This window comes from Chionomys nivalis, chromosome 9 (assembly GCF_950005125.1).
Source record: "Chionomys nivalis chromosome 9, mChiNiv1.1, whole genome shotgun sequence".
NCBI lineage: Eukaryota > Metazoa > Chordata > Mammalia > Rodentia > Cricetidae > Chionomys > Chionomys nivalis.
The window spans coordinates 65398359-65422588 of NC_080094.1; the positions used below are offsets into that span (position 1 = coordinate 65398359).

A 24230-nucleotide genomic window follows, 5' to 3' on the forward strand; every position below is an offset into this window, starting at 1 on the left:
TTCTTAAATAACTCTTAATCCATGAGGAAGGAAGAGAAGTACCAATTGGGTATTTACTATGGAAGTATTATAAACATTGTTTTAAGGTAATTGGTCAAAACACCAATGCTTTTAAATGTTTTTCTGTTAATATGTTAATGTAAGTATTCTTTTCTCCTTCTGCATTTAGAAGAATTTCAAATTGCAGAAGATGAGAAAGTTTGAGAGTCTCAATGACTGTGTTATCTGTTTGCTTGGTTTTAGGCCACAGGGTATATACATCTCAAAACGGGGATCTGGGGTGTAGTCTAGTGGTAGAGAGGGAACTTAGTGTACACAGGCCCTGCCTGGTTCAATATCTAACACCAGCTAACAAGGAACACATACCCCACCCCCCACCCCCACATACCCACATCAGACAAACCAAACCAAAATAGTAGCATGAAATTCCAAAGTATATTAAGGTGTCATGGCATGTAGTATTTGGGAAGCTGAGGCAGATATCAAGTATGAGATTTTCCTGGTTCCACAGCAAGACCCAGCCCAGTTTTAAAAAAAAGGAAGAAAAATGTATTTAGCGTTTGATTGTTTATGTGGTGTGAGTAAACTGGGCTTGATCTTCAGGATTGAAGGGAAGGGGGAAGAAATGAATACCCAAATGTGCCCTGTTGAGCGTTAAGCTGTAACTTGACTCAGTGTGTGCTTCCTGGGTACAGGTTGTGCTGAGGCTGTCTTGTCAGAGACCCTTTTGACAATCTGCAAGATTTTCACAGTGATCGTATTTTCTTGTCTGGCCTCCATGTTTACTCATTTCCAGTGCCAGGCCTTCAAAGCTAAGTTGAATGTATTATTTTAGCACTGAGAACAATAAGTGAAACAACAGGAAATAAAAGATGAACAAAACCTAAAATAAAATATTTATATTCTCTTTCCTGCTCTAGTTTAACTTTTAGACAAGATTGGGTGAGCCCTGGGTGCTATGGCCATAAACCAAGTTTAACTTTTAAATAAATATTTTTAAGGTTTTTGAATCTACTCTTTATAACTAATTAATAATTATATTGCAGAAAATGAGTTACCAATTTTCATATTGATGAAGGTTAAAAATGAATGGTAAGAGTTCATAAAGCCACTGCAAAAGTTGTATTTGTTTAATTAATTCGTTAATTATTTTTTGCAGTTCAGGTTGTCCTCCAGCACCCCTCCTGCTTGAGGTTTGGAATTGTAGATGTAGTCATGGTACCCAGTGAGAAATTACATTTAAATTATATTTGTGTGTTCAGTTGGGTTTCTTGTTTCATGTGAAGAAGGCAGTCAGTCACCTTTGCTAGCTTAGATGATGAGTCTTAAATATTTTATTTGTGTATTAAACATTTTATGTTAATGAGCTTTCTCCCAAGTAGTGTATCTTTTAAAAAAATTAGAAACTGGGCTGGAGAGATGACTCAGCAGTTAAGAACCCTGGCTGCTCTTAGGGAGGACATAGGTTCAATTCCCAGCATCCACATGGCAGCTCCCAACTGTCTGTAACTTCCAATCCAGGGAATCTGACATCTTCACATAGACATACGTGCAAGCAAAGTACCAGTGCATAAAAAAGATTAAAAGCCCCACATCATCAATTTTTAATTTTCTCTTCTAGATTTTTTGATCTGCAGAATGCTTCGATATTCATGTTTTTGTAGAATGTACAAAGAACTGTTTTACTGCTGGGTGGAGTCTGGTGCATTTAATTTGGGTGTCTGTCTCCAAGCAATGCACACTTCAGCAGCAGTGCATACTGAATATGAATCTCAGGAAGAGACAGCTCTGTGTGGCACTAGGAACGTATATAGATCTGCAGAGAAAGATTCTGAAGCCATGGCTAAACTGCATATTCCAGTAATGGTGGATGAAGTTATTCATTGCTTGACGCCTCGAAAAGGGCAGGTGAGTTGATTTTTTAAAATTATTGTCATTTTTTATTGGGTTGTAAGTCACTATTTAAAAGTATATAATTGGGTGTTATTTAGTATGTTGATGTGCTTGTGAAGTCATCACTATCTTCTAGTTCAGGAGCTTTTTAGTACATGGATAAGCCTCATATCCATTGGCAATTGGTCTTTTGTTTACTTTTCTCTGTACCTTGAAAACCAGCAAGCTATTTTATGTCATTTTGGATTGACCTAAAGTATGTTTTGTGCTTACATTCTTTGACTTAATGCTTTTTAAAGATTTACCCATGTTGTAGAATGTTGTTTGTTTTTTTTTTAACTTTTATCCATTTGTGTGTATGTATGCATGCATGCATGTAATTTTGGGCATCAAATCCAGAGTGTCACACATACTAGTTAGTGCTTTCTCACTGAGCTACAACCACAGCCCCGCTTTGTTCTTTTTTACTGTAGATTTCTCCATGATATGGGTATAATGTGCTTTGTCTAGCCATTTGTCTTTGGATCTGGTTATGTTAGTTACTATTTTCTGATTATCATAGTTGCACATTTTATTAAGATTTGTACACAAGATTTTGTGTGAATTTATGATTTTAATTCTCTTATATATACCCATAGATAGAGTTCTCTCTAGTGATTGGCAGGTTAGAATCTGAGAAATTATTTACCTGAGTTGTTTAGTTTTACCAGATCACAGCTGTCAGAATCATATACACTTGCTGAGAGGTTGAGTATGAAAACTCAATTCCAGAACAGTTTCTTGAGGATTTTATAATCTTTTTAAAGAGTGATTAGAGACAAGATCGCATTCTGAATCCCTGTTCCTATTTTCTTAGCTCTACATTTCCAGGACCCATCTCTGTCACGCCGAACTCTCCAGAGATTCTAAACCAATAGAGAGAAAGAGAGAAAAAGAGAGAGAGAGAGAGAGAGAGAGAGAGAGAGAGAGAGAGAGAGAGAGAGAGAGAGAGGAGAATCCTTATTTCTATAATAAACACCTGAAGCTTGATGAATTGTAAGGGAAAGTGATAAGTGTAACTCTGTATTGGAGGCTGAAAATCCACATACATTGGCAGTTGCTATCGTGGAGACTTCCTTGTCTGTATCACATGGTAGTGAATGGAATTATGCATATCACATGGACGAGAGAGAGACTGAATGGTGAGATGGGTAGCTGAACCATGAGGAGAGACCAGTCATATTTGTTTATTCCAAATCTGATGTAAGAAGTATCATTTCCTTCTGAGAGCAGTATGACTCTAATCCTCCTGCAAGGACAGTGTTTGAAATTCAAGGACCTCTTAATAGAGAACAAGCTTCCAGCATATTAACCCTTGGGCAAGAAATTAGATGTCTACTATTTGAGCTAGCGCTCTCTCTCTCTCTCTCTCTCTCTCTCTCTCTCTCTCTCTCTCTCTGTGTGTGTATACCTGTGCCTAGTAATTCTTAATATAGATCTTAGAAACTGTAGCAGTCATGTTTTGTCTTTCCTTATTAAGTCATGACTTTTTACCTCTTCACTTACTTGTTGACTTCACTTTGGCATGTCTAAATTTCAGTATCACAGTACTCGAATTTAGAGGCCATGATGTAGTACATGAAGGGTTTCTTAATTACAAGCAGCACAGAGAATGAAGGCAGATGATAAACAACGGACAGTAGGTAGCATGTATGATGTGGATTCAATGACTTAAATGGGGTGAGAAGAATGGACTGGCATGAGATTCTTCTCATTCTCCTTCATGGCTGGGCAGTTTAAAGTTAGAATCACTGACATCTGGACAAACTTCTCTGTGTGACTGAAATTATAGAAAGTGAATGGCAGATGAGGGAAGACTGTGGATGTGGAGTAGGGGAGGGAAGGAAGGTGGTAGGGAGAGTGAGAGTGCTAAGGGGAGATGGAGGGTGGGAGAGAGATGGAGATATTTTACAGAATTGACGTATACAAGTTATAGAGTCTTTTATCTACAGGAGTGGTTGACAGGCTGGAGACCCAGGGAAGTAACTTCTTAAGGACAAAAGAATGGCAGTATTTCTCATTCAGTTTGTTCTAGTAAGTTTTTTTTTCTGTTCAAACTATGGAAGGTAATTATTTGCTTTCCTTAGAGCCTGCCAGTTCAAATATTTCTATTTTTCTAAAACTACCTTCACAGAAACTTCTAGACTAATGTTTGATCACATTTTGGACACTTTGACTTGATTATATTGATACATGAAATTAACCATCATCCCTACCTTACTAATAGTTTTGTAGGCAGGATTAAAAGAAATTTTGTATAAAACATGTTAATATATAGGGAGATTACATAGATGTTACACATATAATATTCAAAAAGAAAAAAGTATAACCTTCTGATAATTTACTACCTATATCTCTCTATCTATATTTATGTATCTAAGTTAGTCCTTTCATTTTCTTTCTTTTTTCTTTTTTTCTTAATAATTTTCTAGTACAGTCTTTTCTCATTTTGCATAGCTATCCCTGCTCCTATTCCCTCCCTTCCTCCCACAAGGGTAAGGCTTCCCTTGGGGAGTCAACAAAGTTTGACACTTCACTTTGAGGCAAGACCAAGGCCCTTTATGTCTGGGCTGAGCAAGGTATCCCTCTGAAGAGAATGTGCTCCAAGACACTAGTTCAAGCACTAGGGATAAATCCTGGTCTCGCTACCAATGTCCCCATAGACGGCCCAAGCCTCACAATTATCTTCCACATTCAATGGACCTAGTTTGATTCTATACAGGTTCCCCCGCTATCAGTCCTTTGCATGCAAATGGATGAAACTAGAAAAAATATCGTGAGTGAGGTAACCCAGATCCAGATAGACAAACATGTTATGTACTCACTCATAAGTGGATAGTAGACGTAAAGTGAAGAAAAACAAAGCTATAGTAAACGATCCCAGAGAAGCTAGGTAATAAGGAGAACCCTAAGAGAAATATATATGAATCCCTTTCCGAAGGGGAAACAGACAAGATCTCCTGAAAATATGGGAAGTATGGGGGGATGGTGGAAGGAGAGGGGAAGGGGAGAAGGGTCCTTTTATTTTAAAAGCTTTTCTAAGGCTGGACCTACTGGTTTATTCCTTTAATCCCATAGCTTGGGAGGTAGAACCAGATAGATCTCTATGAGTTTGAGGCCAGCCAGGTCTACACAGTGAGATACTCTTTCAGTAATAGCAATAATAAAGTGGGGGAAAAATCCCACACTGCTTCTTCCAGTATATGGGAGACATGTTGCTTCGTGGTTTAGAGCAAGTATTCTAGAATCTTTGCATTCTTTACTATTTTTTAGAGATTTCCTTAAGTAAGATTAAATACCAGTGATAGAGGGCATATTTGTTTTATCATAAAAGTAATTCTTAACTTACCCCAGGCATTAAATAATTAACAAAATTTTTCCTGGCCTTTTCAGAAGAGTTCATGTATGTAAGGCCTTCAGTGAATGCTGTCAAATAGTAGGAACTCTAAATAATTGTACATTTTGACTTAAATACATTCACAAAGGGTAAAACATACTCTTGCATACAACTTGATCAGGAAAAATTTTATTTCCTATACAGACTGATAATGGAAAGATAAAAAGTCCATGTTAAAGTACAACTTATGCATCATCTTAGCCAAGGGACTGGGAATTAGTTCTAAATATACTTAAATTATTGAAATATATATGTTGTATTTTATGCACACATACACAGAAGCGAAAATATCTGGTGGGGACTGTATGTGAGTGGCTTCTAATTGATTTCTGGACTTCAGTAGTGAAGCACATTTTGTCAGTTTGCTGTTCTCACCTGGGAGTAATAACATTTATTTTGTACTTACCCATGTAGTAGAAAAAGAAACAAAAAGAAACCCTACCGACTTCACTAGTAAATCTTTACTATACTTTCTTTGCTTACAACTAAATGGAGCAAACATAGGTGATTCTACAACTTGACCCACACTGTTGTTTCATGTTCAGATTCTTGGGAAAAATTGAATCCTATTTTATTTTGACATTTCCACTGTTCTGATCTCAGTTTGATATTCCAGGAACTTTTAATAGAAAGTTTAATTTTATGAATGTTATTTCTGAAAATTTTCAAGTGAGGCGCACATAGAGATAATGTTATTTTTACCTTTTTAGCTGTCTGGCAGGCAGCTTTATTCACTATTCCCTTAATCCTCAAGTAATAAAGAGCTGGTGACAGTCCTTGGACACGAAAGGTCTTCATTTCATTCAGAATCCATTATTTGCTCCTCTCCTTCCTGTGCCTTTTCCCCAAATCATTTTACTTTGTGAACTATGAGTCATACATTCACTTGTACCTTGCACCCACTTAATTATTTTTTTCCACATCTCCTTCAATGATGAATTTACAGATGAAACTTTTGATCATAACAGGAACTTAAAAAAGCACCTCGTTTTAAGTGAAATCTAGTGTAACAAATCTTTCTTTGTCCTTTCAGCCAGCTCCCAAATGATGGCGTGGAGGCTTCTTGAATATGATAGCTCAACGTATAACTTAGGCTTGTTTCTAACTCGGTGTTATAGCTTCAATTAACCCATTTATATTAATCTATGTTCTGTCACTTGGCGTTACCTCTCTTCCATGTTATACCTCCTGTTTCCTTTCCATGTCTCCTGGTGCCTCCTGTGGGCCTAGATTTTTCCTCTTCTTCCTATCTTTCCCTGGAAATCCTGCCTAGCTATTGTCTATTCAATTTTTTACTACACCACCAACAGCAATACAGTGTACAAATATCCCACAACAGTCCAGGGGGAATCAGCCTGGAATAAAGCCTTGAACTCTAAGCTTACTGGGAGATGTTTCATATCTAAACTGTAACACTTTCCTAGTAGACTGAGATCTATGAAGTCTTGGATAGGTGTGTCTTGATTACTATCACAAATCCTGTCCTTAGCTCAGCCTCATATTGGTTTCACTAATGATGTTTTATGTGAGTGAATTAAAGTCAAACCAGAAGACTAATGTGAGTCAGTAAGAAAAATAATGTCCCTTGGTGCTAAGTAGCTTCTCTGGCTTCTATACAATTTCAACCTTTGTGTGGCAGGCTTGTCCAGTGAAATAACTGGGGGAAATCTGGGGAGTAAGCAGAAGTGAAGCCAACTGAATTGACAAGTGTAGGTCATGATGGCCAGTTATAAATATTTTACAAATTTAAGTATTTAATATTCTAAAATTTAATAACAATTTTTATAATAACTAGATTTGCTGAAGTTATGTTACTAACATGGATAAGTTGTTCATTTTTTTTGTTTTTTTTTATACATTTTTTTATTGAGCTCTACATTTTTCTCTGCTCCCCTCCCTGCCTCTCCCCTCCCCCTTTCAATTCTCCCCCGAGGTCCCCATGCTCCCAATTTACTCTGGAGATCGTGTCTTTTTCTACTTTGTACTTCCCGTGTAGATTAGATCTATATAAGTCTCTCTTAGTGTCCGCATTGTTGTCTGGGTCTGGGATTGTGGTTTGTAGGCTTGCTTTCTTTGCTTTATGTTTCACCAAACCACCTATGAGTGAGTACATGTGATAATTGTCTTTCTGTGTCTGGGTTACCTCACTCAAAATAATGTTTTCTAGTTCCATCCATTTTCCTGCAAAATTCAAGCTGTTGTTATTAAGTTGTTCATCTTATTGATATGTACATATGAATATGCATAGCCAAAGGACTGCACACTAAACCTCATTCTAAATGTCAGGCAAGCTCTTGGCCATTCAGCTAAACCTCTTGAAGTCCCCAGACCCATAATTCTTTTCTATAAATGCATTCCTCTTTTTATAGTATGTTTAAGATTAGTAGCAAACTTTTGTTTAAAAATCTCTGATTTTCATTAGAGAACAAGCATCAAAGAGAAAGTGCTGAGATGTTTTCCTTCGTCAAGTTCTGAAGGCTTATGGCAGCAAGGAGGAACATATTTTGTTCTACACTGAATTAATACTTGGAGTTGCTAACTCTTGGAGGACAAGGCCAGTGGTGCCTCCTGGCCAGAGAATGTACTTCTGTTTTCTCTAGAATGCTAAGATTTCAGATAGAATAAACTATCAGGAGATAGTGGTTTTATTCCCTTTAAAAAAAAATGTAGGTTCTGTGAGGAATTTTTTCTCATTGCATTCTACCTTTCAAGAATGTTTGTTTTGTTTCTTTGGTGTCTTCCATCCATGTTGGCTCTTGCAATCTCTTTGCCTCATCTCCACAGAGTTTCCTGAGCCCTGAATAAAAATAAAAAATAAAAAAATAAAAAAAAAGAATGTTTGTATCTTTAAAATATCATGTAGCACATTCAGTGGCCTTTGTATCGGATTGTTTTCTGAGTGTGATAATTCTAGCACTGTGCAGGTAAATGTGTATCTCTTGGCTCCATGAGTAGGGGTTGACTGTAACCTTCTAAGGACTGCTCTCAATTTTGAGTGTGATCTTCCTGTTCCTCACTTCAACCTGACAGCCTGGTGTCATGTTGTCTGCACTTATCAAGTTTATTTCCACTGTAATCCAGTTTTGCAGTACAGTACTGTTTCCTTAGTCTCAACTTCCATTTGCTTTTCACAGTGTCTTTTGGGGAATATCTTTATCACCTTTCAAAATATGGGTTTGGTCATTTAACTTTTGCCATGTGTCTTGGAAAAAGTAGTCACTGACTTCTTTCTCTTCCCCTTCCTTCCCCTCTCCTCCCCTCCTCTCCCCTCCCCTTCCCTTCTTTTTCCCTTTGCTCTTCCTTTTCCTTGCTTCCCTCCCTCCCTCCCTCCCTCCCTCCCTCCCTCCCTCCCTCCCTCCCTCCCTCCCTCCCTCCCTCCCTCCTTCCCTCCTTTCCTTTCTCCCTTCCTCCTTTCATCCATCACTCCCTCTCACCCTCCCTCCTTCCCTCCTTTCCAAATATGGTATTGCTGTATGTAGCCCAGGCTAGTATTGAGGTAATCCTTCTGACGTATCCTCCTGAGACTATAGGCCCTAGCCTCCTTTGCATTCTTAGGACATTGCCTAATTCAAGTAGAAGAAATGCTTTATGTTATATAATTTTTCTTGGTTGCCACAATATTAAAAGGTCATCCAAATCAAGGACAATGTCTTTTATTTCTTTGTATTCTAGTGCCTATAGGGTTCCTGACTTATATGGTACGATGTTAAGGAATGTTTAAGTATAACTGTAATAGTAATTTTCAGTGTTGATTTAACTTAACTGGCTTTCTTGTTTACAGATTTCTTTCTTGTTTTGGGTATGGGTATAAGAGAAGAGTGTCCAAATGCAAAATAAGTTTGCATTTTTCTTTTCTCTTTTTGTAATACAGAACTTTCATTTAATTTTTGAAATACTAAACTTTTGCAAGGATTCTTAGAAACATTGTGCAACTGCTTACTAAAATGTTATCTTTTAAAATCTGTATGTTTGTCTAAAGATAATTTATGTTTTTCCATTTCATAAACAATGACAAATTAGTTTTTATATTTATGATAATTGGAAACAAATTGATTTTTCTTTAAATTTTCTACATTTTTCTAATGGGTAATATTATTATATTAATTTATTTAATGTATTTTCTACTAATAATTTATATTAATATTTATTAGAAATTTATTTTGATTATAAGAAATGTGGAAAACTGATACAGAATAATTTTTTGGTAATCTTCAGATTTTATTTGTTCATATCTATCTCCTGTCTATTTACCTATACATAGGTATAGTTAACTGAGCTATTAGGGTAGACCCATGGTGTTAATATTTATTTTATATGATTTAATTTATGTCTTGAAAATTTCATACATGTATGTGATGTATTTTGATCATGCCCAGCATTTACTTCCCCCTTCAGTTATCTCCAGGTCCTTGCTGTCATCTTTGTCCCACCTTCTTTTCCTCCTTTTACAAAAGTTTATTTATTTGCTCACTAGGTCCATTTAGTGCTGTTGATATGTATATGGACAGGGGCCATTGAGTGGGATTTGTGATTCTGCCTTTCCCAATAGCTTCCTCCTCAGCTAGATTCCTCAGCTAGAGATGGGGCCTTGGGGGTCCCTACCCATTCCATGTTGGAATTTTGAATAGATTTGATCTTTTGTAGATAACCACTTCTTCTGGGAGTTCATGGGAGTTCAAGAGCCATGTCCTCTTCCAGGACAGCCTTTCACATCATTCCCCATCCACCAGCTCTTAGAGCTCTTTCAGCTCAGTCTTCTGTAAAGTACCTGAGTCTTGTGTAGGGCTGCAGATATTCCATATAGGCGGAACACACTGCACAGCAATGCATCTTTGAGTTAACCAATACCCACTGAAATAAGAAACTTCTTAATAAGAAACTGAAATAAGAAACAAGGCTGGAACAACATAGATCTTTGGATAGAAATAAAATATATTTAGGAGGCAGTTATATGACATGACATTTTACAAAAACAATGGCCACAGGTTTTCCTTTGTTGACTATGACTTCCATTGCCATGGATTTTGGACATTTTTACAGTACCAGACATGACTAACCCTTTCTAGAGCAGGTTTCAGAACCAATTTATAGAGGGTTTGGTTAGCCCCATCAACTGTCTTGCCACTGTTGTTCCAATGGACACATCTGGATTCTCAGACTTCCTGTTCATAGCTAGCTACTATTTGAAGTAGCTGGATTGTGGTCTGTAAGTCATTCTAATAATCCACTTTCTAAATATAGAGAGATTAATTCTATAAGTTCTGTTACTCTAGAAGACCCTGACTAATACATTTTCCCCTCTATTAAAATTCTTTATCTTGCGGATGTATGATCAAGACCAACTGCATACCTAAAACAGTGATGTTTACAGATGTGCCCACTGGAACAACAATGGCAAGACAGTTGATGGGGTTAACCAAACCCTCTATAAATTGGTTCTGAAACCTGCTCTAGAGAGGGTTAATCATGTCTGGTACTGTAAAAATGTCCAAAATCCATGTCTCTGCTGGTCTTCAGTAGATGCTGGAATCTTGAGGAAGTAGGTTTTAATGCCAGTTAGGGAATGGATTTGCTAACAAGGCGAGGACAAGCAGGCAAAGAGCAAAAGCTTCCTTCTTCCATGTCCTTAGATAGGCTTCCAGAAGGTAGTGTGGCCCAGATTAAAGTGTACCTTCTTGCCTCAAGATCCAGATTAGAAGTGGATTTTCCTACTTCAAATTAAGAAAAAAGAATTCCTCACTGGAGTTCTGTTTGGATTTTAGTCCAGTTGTAGTCAGGTTGACAACTATAAATAACTGTCACAGAAAGAAATAATAAAAAACCTTAAGATTATAGCTTATTTAGAGTTTACAAAATCTGTTATAAGGTTTACAGTATTTTTTACTAGATAATGTAAAAAAAAGTGTTTGATATAATTCATAAATTCCAATGAATGATAAAACTGTTTACATTGGATTTAGCAATTACTTTTTAGATAAAACACCAAAGGCATTGGCAATGACACAAAGAATTGATCATTTGAACTTAATTAAAATTATAATTTCTTCTCTATGAAAGATACTAGCAGGAAATGTAAAACCATGTGACTGACTCGGTGAAAGTATTTGTAAAAGATACCTGTGCTAAAAGATTGTTCTCTAAACATGAAACACATCTTCAAAACATGGGAAGAAAACAGCCTAAGACCTCAATGTATATCTCATTAAAGAAAACATAGACGATAAATAAGGTTGTGAACAGATGGTCCCACACCATATGTCATCAGGTAAAAGTTGAATAAAACATCCGTACATTTGAAATCATTGAAATTGAACTGCTGGCAGGATGTAGAGGATCAGGGATGTCAGTCCTTTGGAAATGCACAAAGGTAACAGTACTCTTGTATACAATTAAGTGGCAAAATTATAAGGAATAAAGTTGCCGGGCGGTGGTGGCACACGCCTTTAATCCCAGCACTTGGGAGGCAGAGGCAGGCGGATCTCTGTGAGTTCGAGACCAGCCTGGTCTACAAGAGCTAGTTCCGGGACAGGCTCCAAAACCACAGAGAAACTCTGTCTCAAAAAACCAAAAAAAAAAAGGAATAAAGTTATCCATCAATAAGATATTCAGTATACTGTGTTAGTTCTAGACAATGTGATATTATCAGTACTAAAAGCAATTATGATGTAATGTAAAGAAGAGAAGAAACTCAAGTTCATGTTACTCCATGTAGGAACCAATCAGATAACATTAGGTAATCCTAAGGTAAACTGTGCTTGTGTGATAAAGACATAACAATGTAAATTCACAGTTGTAATGAATATACCAAACTGTGTAGCTGCTATTGGGGGCAGCTGTTCTTTCTGGGATTAGAGAATGTGTCCTTTTCTGTTAATTTTGCTATGAATACAAAATTGCTCAAAAAACGTGTTTAAAAATCAGTGGTCTAAACAGAACAAAAGATAGTGAGACAACTGATGCTATTCTAATCTAAAAGTCATATATATGTACTGAATTCTAATTATTTAAGGACCATTCTGTTTCAGTAGAGATGTTCCAAGAAAATAGAAGTCTGTTTTATATGAAAAGCCTACAGAAAAGAAAGAAACAAGTGAGGTTGTGCTGTGCACAGACGTTCATATGAGTCATCCTGGAGGCTGGTTACTGTCTATTTAGGTCAGCACTAGACCCTGATCAATAGTCTAATCATAGCTCATGCATGAGGCTAGGTCCAGTGGTCCTCTCCTCACTGTTCTTCAGAGTTCCGCATTGTTTTTGTGGAGAGTGGTAGGAAGCGTACCTTGACCTTTCGAGTTTTCATAACATTTTACTTTACTTTCTTCTACTGCCTTCTCATAACAAAACTACTGGGCTTTGAGTAGCATACTTAAAATGTTATTTTATAATGAACAAAGTCGCAAAGCCTTACAGTGACTCATCATGTAATGTTCTCTGGATACTCTTTGTCTTTTTTCTTTTGTGATTGAGTGTTAGTACCTTTTTCCTTTAGGTAAGACAAATGCCATGCATTTAAAGAGTTTTGTTTTGCTTGCTGAATCTTGTTTCAGAAAGCATTTACATGCATTTTTGTAGCTACTTATTTTATCTCTCATTCATAAAACTGTTTATTTGGCTTAGTATTCAATATTCAGAAAGTCATTATAGTACATTATACATTTAAGCATTTATGTTTTCTGTTTCTGATTGTTTGCTCTTTGTTTTTTTATATTTATCTATATTAAATTTCCAGGCAAAGAAATTTTTATCTATTTTTAATTCACAGTATAAACTGTGAATATTGAATATATTCATAAAAATGGGATATTTTCCACTTGAGGCCAATATATGCTGTGAGAACTATTATTAATAATAGTATAGTGTCATGGAAGATGTTACTATTGCAGAGCACATTCACATATTATTGTCTGTGCTTTTTATTAGCACTGATCGCAGAAGCATTTTCTAAAAATTATTATGTGAATTGTAGAATGGAGAGCAACCATTTCCTGTGTTTCTCTTGGTTTAGAACTGTATAGTTATAAATGATATCAGTTGGGTGTCAAAACTGCTATTTAATATGACTACACAGTTTTTTTTCTGACTATGAATATTAGTCCTTAAATTCTAATGGTTAGCTTATAATATTTTCAGGGCCTATTTCATTTCCCTTAATCACTTCCGACAGAAAATTTGAGCCAATATCGCTTGAGAAGAGCTTACCAGCCTACTGAGAGTGTGAGAAAATGGCTGTGCAGTTGTTTGAAGCACATGTGTTTTTGCTTTCACAGTCATCCAGAACATTCTAGGCCTGCTTCATTGGTCAGCTCACTGGATTTTTCAGGTTCGCATTCTAGATTGATCTCTCATAAGGAGACCTTTTATTTGTAATGATAGATTAAGATGAGAAATTGTTTAAATTTTTTAATTGTTAAATTAAAGAATTATATAAAAACTAATGCAGTATACTGTGAGAGGTTAAGGCATGAAGATAAAATGTATGATATGGGCAGGGCACTTTAAAGGGATGATTTCAAGGAAGAGAACATTTATACTTAGCAGGGAAGCTGCTTTATGAACTTCTGTTACCTTCTTTTCTTTGATTTTTTTTTTTTTTTTTTTTTTGGTTTGGTGTCAATCCATCATAGTTCTATGGTCAATTTTACTATAAGCTTGTTGAAGAAATAATGAAGCAATGAAAACTTGGTCTTTTATCTCACCCAGCTTTAAATAAATAATATGAGTATTTCAATATTTTGAGTTTTTCACATGAAAACAACATTTTATCTTTTAGCAGGAAAGATGATTTTTCTCTAAAGTGATTAAATAGAGGCTTACTGGACAACTGGGAGAACACATACTTAGGTTTTACAAGGTCTAAGGTTTATCCAAATGCCAAGGTAAATAAACTAAATGAAATTCTTGACTACTTTTATGGGTGAAAATGAATCAGATTCTCTATTGGGACTTTATTATACTTATTTATACAGAGTGCTGTAAATCCCAGGCTTTCCTTGAACTTATTCTGTAGCTGAGGTAACTTTGACCTTCTGATCTTTCTGCTTCCTTCGTCCAAGTGCTGGAACCACAGGTGTGTGCTACCATGCCAGGTTTATATGGTGCTGGTGATCCAACCTAGGGCCTCAAACATGCTTGACAAATGCTTACCAATTTATTCTGATCACTGGCCCGCTCCCTTGGGATTTTATAACTTAAATGTACACTGGGAATTTAATGTAAATATAAGAAATTTTAGGTTTTTATTTAATAGTAGCTTTTGCTAAAACTGAATTTTAGTCTGAGGACCTTTCACTTAAAGACATGGTGTGGAGGTACATGCTGTGAATTCAAGGGCAAGAAAGTTCAGGTGCTCAACTCTCAATTCCCCTATTCAGATGTTAATATATTTGGAGTTGGTGTTTCTGGAGGTAATTAGAATGAGATGGAATCAATAATAGCATTAGTGTTCTTATGAGAAAAGAAACCTAAGCTAGTTTGCTTGCTGTATGTCACCATGGTCTTGTTAATACCTCAGGTAAACAGTAAAATTTTTTTATACTGTCCTTACTAATTAGCGTATTTCTACAATTTTTATGATAATTTTTTTCTTGCTATTGTTAACATTTCATACCAAATGCTAAAACAACTGTTTTCTAGTTTAATGTTTTATCTAAAACTGTATCTATTAAGTGACCTTAATTTATTTAAAAGATTTATTTACCATTACTACTACTAAACCTAGCAGATTTATTTACATAAGCATATACTAATGAAATTGCTCAGATAGTTCATTTTGCCACCTTCTTACCCATTTCTGGCCCTTGAGTTGGATTTTGCTGTATTTTGTTTCATGAATTTTTCCCTTTATTGCCTGGGGCTAATGTTCATTATATTAGCTCGTCATCTTTCATTGCGTGTTCTAGGTTTTGTCTGATTTAAGTGACTAGAAGGACTCATTTGAGTTCTGAATGGGATTTCTTAATTACATTTTTTTCTTACCTACTAGGTGAATTATATTTTGTACCTAATAGGGAAGAAGAAAGGACTTCCTTGCAAACAAGCTTCTGGTGAATGCTGTGTGGGACTTTTCTTATGTTACAGTTTTAATCAAGGCAGAAACCATGCTTTCATATTGATATGTTAATAGTATTGCAAAGCTTAGGTTAAAAAATATATTGAGTAGTAATATAATTAACCCATTTTCTTTATAGATGAATGTATGTGGTACTGTATATATGTTTGTGTGAGGATGTCACATCCTCAGGAACTGGAGTTACAGAGAGTTATGAACTGCCATGTCAATTCTTGGAATTGAACCAGGGTCCTTTTAAGAATGGCCAGAATGGCCAGTGCTCTTAAACACTGAGCCATCTTTCCAACCCCAGCGCTACTCTTAATTACTGCTTTGGTATGTTATGATAGTATTTGCATTCCTGGGTGGTGCCTGGGTAGTCTTATTTTGTGGTCTTTATTGGAACCAGGTAGTGCCTTAGAGTAAATTACTGAGACTCAGGCCTCTATTGAGCTTGTCATGGTTGGGTCCTACACTGTGACAAGAGCAACACAGGGCAGAAGAGATCTGTTTGACTCCCGGTTCTAGACTGTCGCCCATCGTTACAGGGAGTCAAGGTGGTGGGAACTTGAAGGAGTGTCACCTCATATTCACAGTTAAGGGCACAGAGGAATGAATGAATGCATGCTTGCTAGTATTTAGTTCACAGTTCCCTTCTCATTGAGTCCAATACCTCCTTCATATGGAATGATGCCATCTCTAGTGGGTGTGTCTTCCCACTTGAATTATTGTTGTCAAGATGGTCTCACTCTGGCCAAGGTAGCAGATAGTCTAACTGCAGATCTTCACCTCTCCTTCAGCTCCTCCAAAACCAGTCCCTCCAGTCTTAATTCCAGCTCTATAGCAGACTATCTGTGGCAGCCTTCTTCCCCACCCTCTCCCTCCTTCTCCACCTTCCCCAGTGGATCACATAAATATTCGTCTCTAAACTTCCTTTACCCTATTCATTGATTTAACCCTGCCCCCAACTCCAACAGACATTCCTGGGAAACAGGAGGATACTCATTTTAGCAAAGCAAGTGGGCTAAATGCAGATCTTCACCTCTTCCATTCCTCCAAGTCCAGTCCCTCAGTCTTGTCCACAGCTCTGTAGCAGACCATCAGCTGTAACTTTTCCTCACTGTCTGTCCGTATTCCCAAGGAACTAAGCATATCCTGGTGGAACCACCCTGCTTTCCTGCCTTCTGTGGACCCCCTCAGCCCTCTCATTCCTAGCCTATCCCCATCCTCATCCCTAAGTCTCAGCTTCCAATACTTAGAAACACATTTCACCTGAACCTCCAGTGCCCAAGCCTACCCAGAAGAATTTTCTACCAAGCAACACATAGTCACCAAAGTCTCCTAAGAACCAGAGAGGACAACAGAAACCTAGGAAAAAATACCCACCCAACAAAGACAAGACTCCATATCAGCACCTAAAATTCTAATCTTCTAAAACCCAGATACTTAGATGCCAGTATAAAAACACAACCAATAACAACAGCCAGGGCAATGTTTCCACTAGAGCCCTGTAACCCTACCTCAGCAGATCCTGAGTATTGCAACATAGCTGAAACACAAGAAAAAGACCTTACAATAGCCTTTATGAATATACTAGAGGTTCTTAAGGAGGAAATAAACAAATCCCTTAAAGAAATCTATGAAAGCACAAACAGTGGAAGAAAATGAGTAAAACAGTTCAAGACATGAAAGTGTAAATAGAATCAATAGAAAACTGAAGGAAATGAAAAAATTTAGGAGCCTGAACAGGAATTTCAGAGGCAAGCCTCACTAACAGAATATAGGATATAGAAGAGACAATCTCAGACATTGAAGATAATGGAAATGATCAAAATTTGGTCAAATAAAATGTTAAATCTAAAAAAGTCCTGGCACAATACATGTAAATATGGGATAACATGAAAAGAACAAATCTAAGAATGATAGGAATAGAGGAAGGAGAAGAAACCTAGGTCAAAGGCACAGAAAATATTCTCAACAAAATCATAGAAGAAAATATTCTTAACCTAATGAAGGAGCTAGTTATCAAAGTACAAAAACATACAGAACACCAAATAGACTGGACTAGAAAAGAAAGTCTCTTTGGCACATAATAATCAAAACAGCAAACATACAGAAAAAGAGAAAGAATATCAAAATTGCAAGGAAAAAAAACCAAGCAGCATCCGAAGGCTGACCTACTAGAGTAACATCTGACATCTTAATGCAGACTCTAAAAATCCAGAAGAACCTAAACCGATGTTCTGTAGATTCTAAGAAACCACAGATGCCAACAAAGATTACTATATCTAGTAGGATTTTCAATTATAATAGATGGAAAAAATAAGGCATTTCATGATAGAACCAAATTTAAACATTATCTGTATACAAATCCAACTCTACAGACGGCTCTAGACAAACAACTCAGATGGTTGCCAAGAGTGTTCTTTACAAACTGATGACAAGGGCCTATTGCTGAAGACAATATCTACAGAACTCATTGAACTTGGAGAAGTCATTGTGGCGCCTTCTTAGAACCTTCACCTCTGTGCTCTATTGTCTTTGGTACAGGAAGATACTATGCATACTATCTAAGGATGAATGTAAATACCAAACCAACCATCAACCCTTTAATGTACAATAGTATTTTGACTGCAAGATATGTTAGTGCAATTGTGACACAATGTTTTGGGGAGTAAACAACCGATATCTGATTTGACAGAAAATCTATTTCATAAGATGACATTTTCTTGATTAATGATTGATGTGGGAGGGTGCGGCTCACTACTGACTTGTCTCAGCCTACTATTGGCAGTGCCGTCCCTGAGCAGGTGGTTCTGGGTTGTAAAAGAAAGCCAAGTGAGCAAGTCAGGGAGACAAGCCAGTCATCAGTGTTTGACCATTGGCTTATTATCTGTTCCTGTCTTGGCTTTCCCTTAAAGTGTAAAATGAAATAAACTCTGTACCCCTTTCTGCCTCTCACCAAGTTGTTTTTGATTATTCCAGCAACAGAGGAGGAAACTGGGACATCAGGTGATTCTAAATTATGTCAGGTTGACTCTTAAAACTGAGCATTATTGTCCCTATACAGTTGTCTATACTGAAAATACCAAATGAAAAAGTAAGTATTATGCAAGGCATGTTATTCATATTAGATATGACTATTATATCAAATTAAGAGCTTTAGAAAATACAGTATTTGAAGCTGACACTTGTAAATGATTTCTTAATTTTTTAAGACTTAGGTATTTCTTTTATTAATTAAATTTATTCATTTATTTTATATCTCAACTGCAGTTTCCCCGCCCTCCTCTCCTCACATTCCTTCCCTCATCTTTCGCCCCTCCCCCAAATCCATTCCTCCTCTGTTTTGTTCAGAAAGGAGGCCTCCCATGGATGTCAACAAAGTATGGCATATCAGGTTGAGGTAAGACTAAGCTTGCTTGTCCCCTTGTATCAAGGCTGGACAAGGCAACCCAGTATGAGGAATAGGTTCCCAAAAGCCAGCCAAAGCATTAGAGACAGGCACTGCTGCCACTGTTAGGAGTGAGCTTAGGTATTTTATTAATGTAAGTTTTATGAAGAGGCATGAGGTTTAATGGAAATGGTCAGCTGGTCTGGTCTTCACCTGTGTACTGTTAGAATTGATGTGACCTTGAAAATGCTGCTTCATTTGTACACATCTTAGTTTTTAATTTGGAAAATGAAAATTTTGAAACTATATTCTCTTCAAAGACCTTTAGAATAACAACAGATTATTTGTGATGTTTACAGTAGACTTAATAGATGGGATAAATCTCTTTCTAGAAGCACTTTCTACTTTTCTATGTACACTTGTGTGTGTCCTGGGACACTGACTTTGGCTTCTGGTTCAGTAAGACCCTTGGGCAACACCAGTAGCAGATGTGCTGTTTATAACCACGTGAAGTACTAGTCTTGAGTTCATGGTGTGTTCCTTGTGTTGCTTTGATTGGCAGCTCTTTCTTGAAGACTGTATGTACCTCTATAGGAAAGCCCTTAGTATGGATAACTATCCCTGTTTAGACTATGTTAAACACTTATTTTGTTTTTGGGACTTGGAGATGTCTTTCCAAGGAGTTTGGACTATCCCATTTCTTCTCTAGTCTGTCCACCTCTTAGTAACTAATTACTCCAATTGTCCTCTTATTATCAAGTTTATACCATCCTATACTTCTAGGACTTTTTCCTGAGTATATTTTATTCTCTTGGAGTGACTTGTTACTCTTCTATCTAGAGCCCTTATTGACTTTAGTGTATCATCAGGAGTCTGCTTAAAGTGGAAATATTCTTGGAAGGGACTAGCTCCTATGTAGTGTTTTGATTATCAGTAATCACAATAGCTTAATATATGTAATTTAGAGGCATGCATGGGTGAATGCATGTGGACACCTTTCCTCACCTGATAGTTAGTGAGAGCCCAGTAATAGTCATTTCATTTCAGTACTTAAATCATCTTGCTGATTAGCATTTGACCAATCAACTCAAGATTCATGGAGGATTTTTGATTTTTTTATTTACTTTTTGCTGTTGCTTTTTTTGTTTTTAACTTTTTTTTTTGCAGCAAAGAGGACTCTTTGAAGTGTTTTAAGGTAAGCAGTGACATTGGTAAATTTCCATTTTTATATGCCACTTAAATGGCAGAAGTTGGTTCTATTTTCCATCATGTTTTCTGAGTTAAAACTTAGGCTTGGATAGGCTTGGTGGTAAGTGCCACTACCAGCTGAGCCATTTCATCAGCTCATGACTTGATGTTTTGAAATGGGAAGATAATCTTGGTATGGAATTGCCTGCTATGCACAATAATTATAGTTTTGTAAAATTCATGTGTTGAGTATCACACTTTATCGCATGAATGTATACCATTATAGGTCAATTAAATGCATTTCGTGCTGTGAATAATGCTGTTTGACTTCAGACTGAACTCTTTTCCCTCCCTTCCTTTATTCCTTCCTTCGTTCCTTAGTTCGTTCGTTCGTTCCTTCCTTCCTAAATAGATACTACAACTCATGTGGAATTTAGGCCATTTATTTTGTGGCTGTGCATTTATGCTTTCCAGTGTAGTCAGTATTCTTTTATCTAACTTGGTGGTTTGAAAGAAAATGTCCTCCAAAGGGAGTGGGACTATTAGGAGGTGTGGCTTTGTTGGAGTAGGTATGGCCTTGTTGAAGGAAGTGTGTCACTGTGGGAGTGGTTGAGGTCTCTTTTGCTCAAACTTTCCTCAGTGTGACTGTCAGTTCTCATCCTGTTGCCTGTAAGCCAAGATGTAGCTAGCACCATGCCTGCCTGCATGCCTCCTTGTTCCTTGCCGTGCTCTCCACCTTGATAATTGATTGAATCTCTGAAACTGTAAGTGAACCACCCCAACTTAAATGTTTTCTTTATAAGAATTGTTGAGGTCATGCTGTGTCTTCACAGCCATAAAAACTCTAAGACATTTTACCTGTTGAATACCAGTGACATCTCAGGTTCTTTTGTTCCACGCAGCCCCAACACATTTTCAGAATGTCCCTAGTGAACTTAGCTGAGTTAGATGAAGGAAGGCACAGAGTACGTGTGGTGAGATGGATGGAAAGGATTTTGTTTTGTGGTGACCAGTGTGATGGACATGTGAGGCTGAGAATTTTATGACAACTGTATTTATAGGAAGACCCCTGTATAAAGAGAAGTCTACAGTGGCATGAAATGAGTGGAGTGTGAGGGAATAAGGTTTTCTTATGCTCTCTGCTGCTTGTCCTGGTTGCCTTTTATGCAGTTATCCTCATAATCACCTGGTTTTCTAGTTACGGCAAAAATTAGTGGCTTATTTGAGAATTCTTGATTAGATTTGGTAACCAGTATAATATAAGAATAAATTTTCTTTCCACTAAGTAGCATGCCTTTTCTCTCTACTGTATTTTCAACCAAAGTTTACCCTTTACTTAAATGCAGGCACAAAATCCTACCATTTCCCATGTGAATGCTTTTCTCTGTTTTTCCTGCTATAAATATATTTGTTGCATAAAAATACAATCATTGTTTTTTATGTTTGTTTATGAGCAAAATCAAGTAACACCCATACCAGTGTAGTTGCTGAAGAGGATCATGCCATCTTTTTTTTCAATACGGTAAACATTTTTTAAAAGTTAAAAATTTATTACAACTTTTTCTCTCACTCTGTGTGTGTGTGTGTGTTTGTTCATATACTATGGCATATATATAGGAGGTCAGAAGACATCTTTGTGGTATTATTTGGTTTTCTGTTTCTACCTTTACATGTGTTTCAAGGATTAACTCCGATCATTTGACTTCAAATAATAAGTGCTTTTGCTACTGAGCCACCCCACCAGCCACAGAATCATCTTTGGCTAATTAAATTTTTTTTGTTTGTTTTGAAAGAACCTTTTCTTTGGTTGCAGTTTACTTTATGTAACCTAAATCTATACAAATATCACTTTCAAGATATAAATGCTATGAAATCTATCCTTATGGGTTTAGATACTGTGTTTTGTTTAAATTAGATGACTGCTATAACATGGAATAGAATACTTCATTTTAAAGAACAATTTGGGACGACAAAAGAATTTTTCACTTATCCACAGATTTAAACAAGGTCTCACTTTTTAAACTTCATTTGTAAAATGAGACTCATAATAACGATTAGTAGTTTCTGAAGTACACAGGCTCTGTGAAATACATTCTGTTTTAGTATCTTTCCCAGAGGAAATGCCTCTGCATTGGAAATCACTGTGAAAAGCATTGTTATGCTTCTTGGATTTCCAAGTGGGGAAGCCAGAGTTGTTAAAATGAAACCTCCTTTTTATTCTATAAAGGTCATAGCAAAAGAAGTGGTTTTGAGATAGAACACTGTAATACTTGTCACATTACTCATTTAAATAGTTCTGTGTAATTATATCACAATCATATGTATGAGTGACATGTCTTTATTAAGTTACTTTTCTATATTAAAATGTATATTTTAAAAAATTGCATATTTCACAAAATCCAATTTATTCTTGTTCTTTAGCATTAGAATATTAGCAGGTGTTAAAGAAGTAGAAAATATCATTTTCTTTAATCATATTCTTAAAAATTAAGCACTTCTATCAGTTGTATTATTCAATTTAAATGCTCTTTTACCCTTTGCTGTACTGAGATTCAAATTCAGTTCTTGTGCATGTTATATGGGGGTTTTCTCATGAAGCTAATATGTCTCCTGTTTTGGTTGCCTTTAAAATTCATTCAGTGGGAGAGTCTCCTGTGAAATTTTTATAAATTATAGTTGAGTTTATATTTATTCTTGACAAGAGTTTTTTTTTTTTGTGGTCTCAGGATTCACTTTGGTGAGCATGTAGAACATTACAGCATTGTCTTTATCTCTGATACATGATTTGATTCTTTTGACAAGATCCTGAAAACTTCTGTCAGAGCTTAGAAACTTGTATCTTGTGCTGGTGAGATGGCTCAGTGGCCAGCAATACCTACTGTGTAAGCCCAGTGTAAATTCCCTCAGTATAATTCCCAAGGCCCATTCATATGTAGAGGAAGTCAATCTCCTCCACATTGCTGTTCTCTGGCCTCCATACATGTGTAGTGGCACATGCCACACACAACTCCATCAAGCATGTAGAGACACACAAAAATATGTAAAATTAAACAAATAGGCAAATGAACTTGCATTTTGTGTCTGCTGCTGTATGTAGTCATCTGATTAGATTTACTTGAACCCAAAGTTCTGAATTAATATTTATTCATAAGAGTTGTTATGCTTGAAGAGAGGTTACATTTTTAACTTAATTCTCATCTCAATTTGTAAATTGAGAGACTTACAATGCATATGGAATTTAATTACAGTTTATAAGTGCTACTAAATAAAAAGTTTGAATTGGTAATAATGTAAAAAACATCCTATAAAGAATGCCATCCTAGGGGGCTGGGTAGATGGCTCAGTGGTTAAGGGCCCTGCAGCTCTTTCAGAGGACCCAGGTTCAGTTCCCAGCACCAACATGGCAGTTCATAACTGTCTGTAACTCCTGTTCCAGGGGATCTGATGGCCTCATGAAGACAGATGTGCAGGCAAAACACCAGTGCACATAAAATACAAACAAATTATTAAAAAAATAAATAAGGAAAGGAATGCCATTCTAACCAGGGGTGTTGCTTAAAAGTAATCTAACAGGCCGGGCGATGGTGGTGCACACCTTTAATCCCAGCACTCGGGAGGCAGAGGCAGGTGGATCTCTGTGAGTTCGAGACCAGCCTGGTCTACAGAGCTAGTTCCAGGACTAGCCATAGAGAAACCCTGTTTCGAAAAACCAAAAAAAAAGTAATCTAGCAGAAAAACCAAATTAAGACGTGAGATGGTACCAATTTTGTAACTTTTTCTTTTAAGACTATTTAAGAATATTTCCTCAAGTAGCAGGATCTGAAGTGATGTTCAAAAGGTGCAAAGTATCTGTGTACTGTTTTAGAAAAAAACGTCTCTAATGGCAGGAAATGGGGTACCTTGACCTGGGGGATGGGCATTATAGCAGGTACAACATTATAAGGCAATTTCAGGCTCACTGTGGTCACTTAAGTATAGGTCCTAGAGTTTAATGTATTATGGGAATATTTTGAAAGGGTGAGAGTTTAGAGTAGAGTAGCATCAGTATGGGGAGAGCTTTGAAAGGCTGTAAAGATTTTTATTAACACATCATGGCATCTATTCTGTAAGAATGTGTCTCTTGATTTCTCCCTCCTCTTGTTAAGTTTGTATGTGTCCTTCCCATATTGAATTGGGCTGACCAGTGTAATTAATTAAATATTGTATGAATGATGTTTGATTTGTGGGTGAGTCAAAAGTCTCCTGCTGTCTCTTGGATTGCTTCCTGTGAG

At 36.7% G+C, this 24230-nt stretch overlaps 1 protein-coding gene across 4 annotated transcripts in view; it reads left to right on the plus strand.

Moving 5' to 3' along the window:
• Mettl15 (methyltransferase 15, mitochondrial 12S rRNA N4-cytidine) overlaps positions 1–24230 on the plus strand; it is a 175956-nt gene that overhangs the window by 5120 nt on the left and 146606 nt on the right. For all 4 annotated transcript variants that reach the window (XM_057781042.1, XM_057781040.1, XM_057781043.1 and 1 more), the window contains exon 3: positions 1622–1908. In XM_057781042.1, the coding sequence (XP_057637025.1) occupies positions 1639–1908 (270 nt within the window). In that variant the 5' untranslated portion in view covers positions 1622–1638. The remainder of the gene's footprint in view (positions 1–1621; positions 1909–24230) is intronic.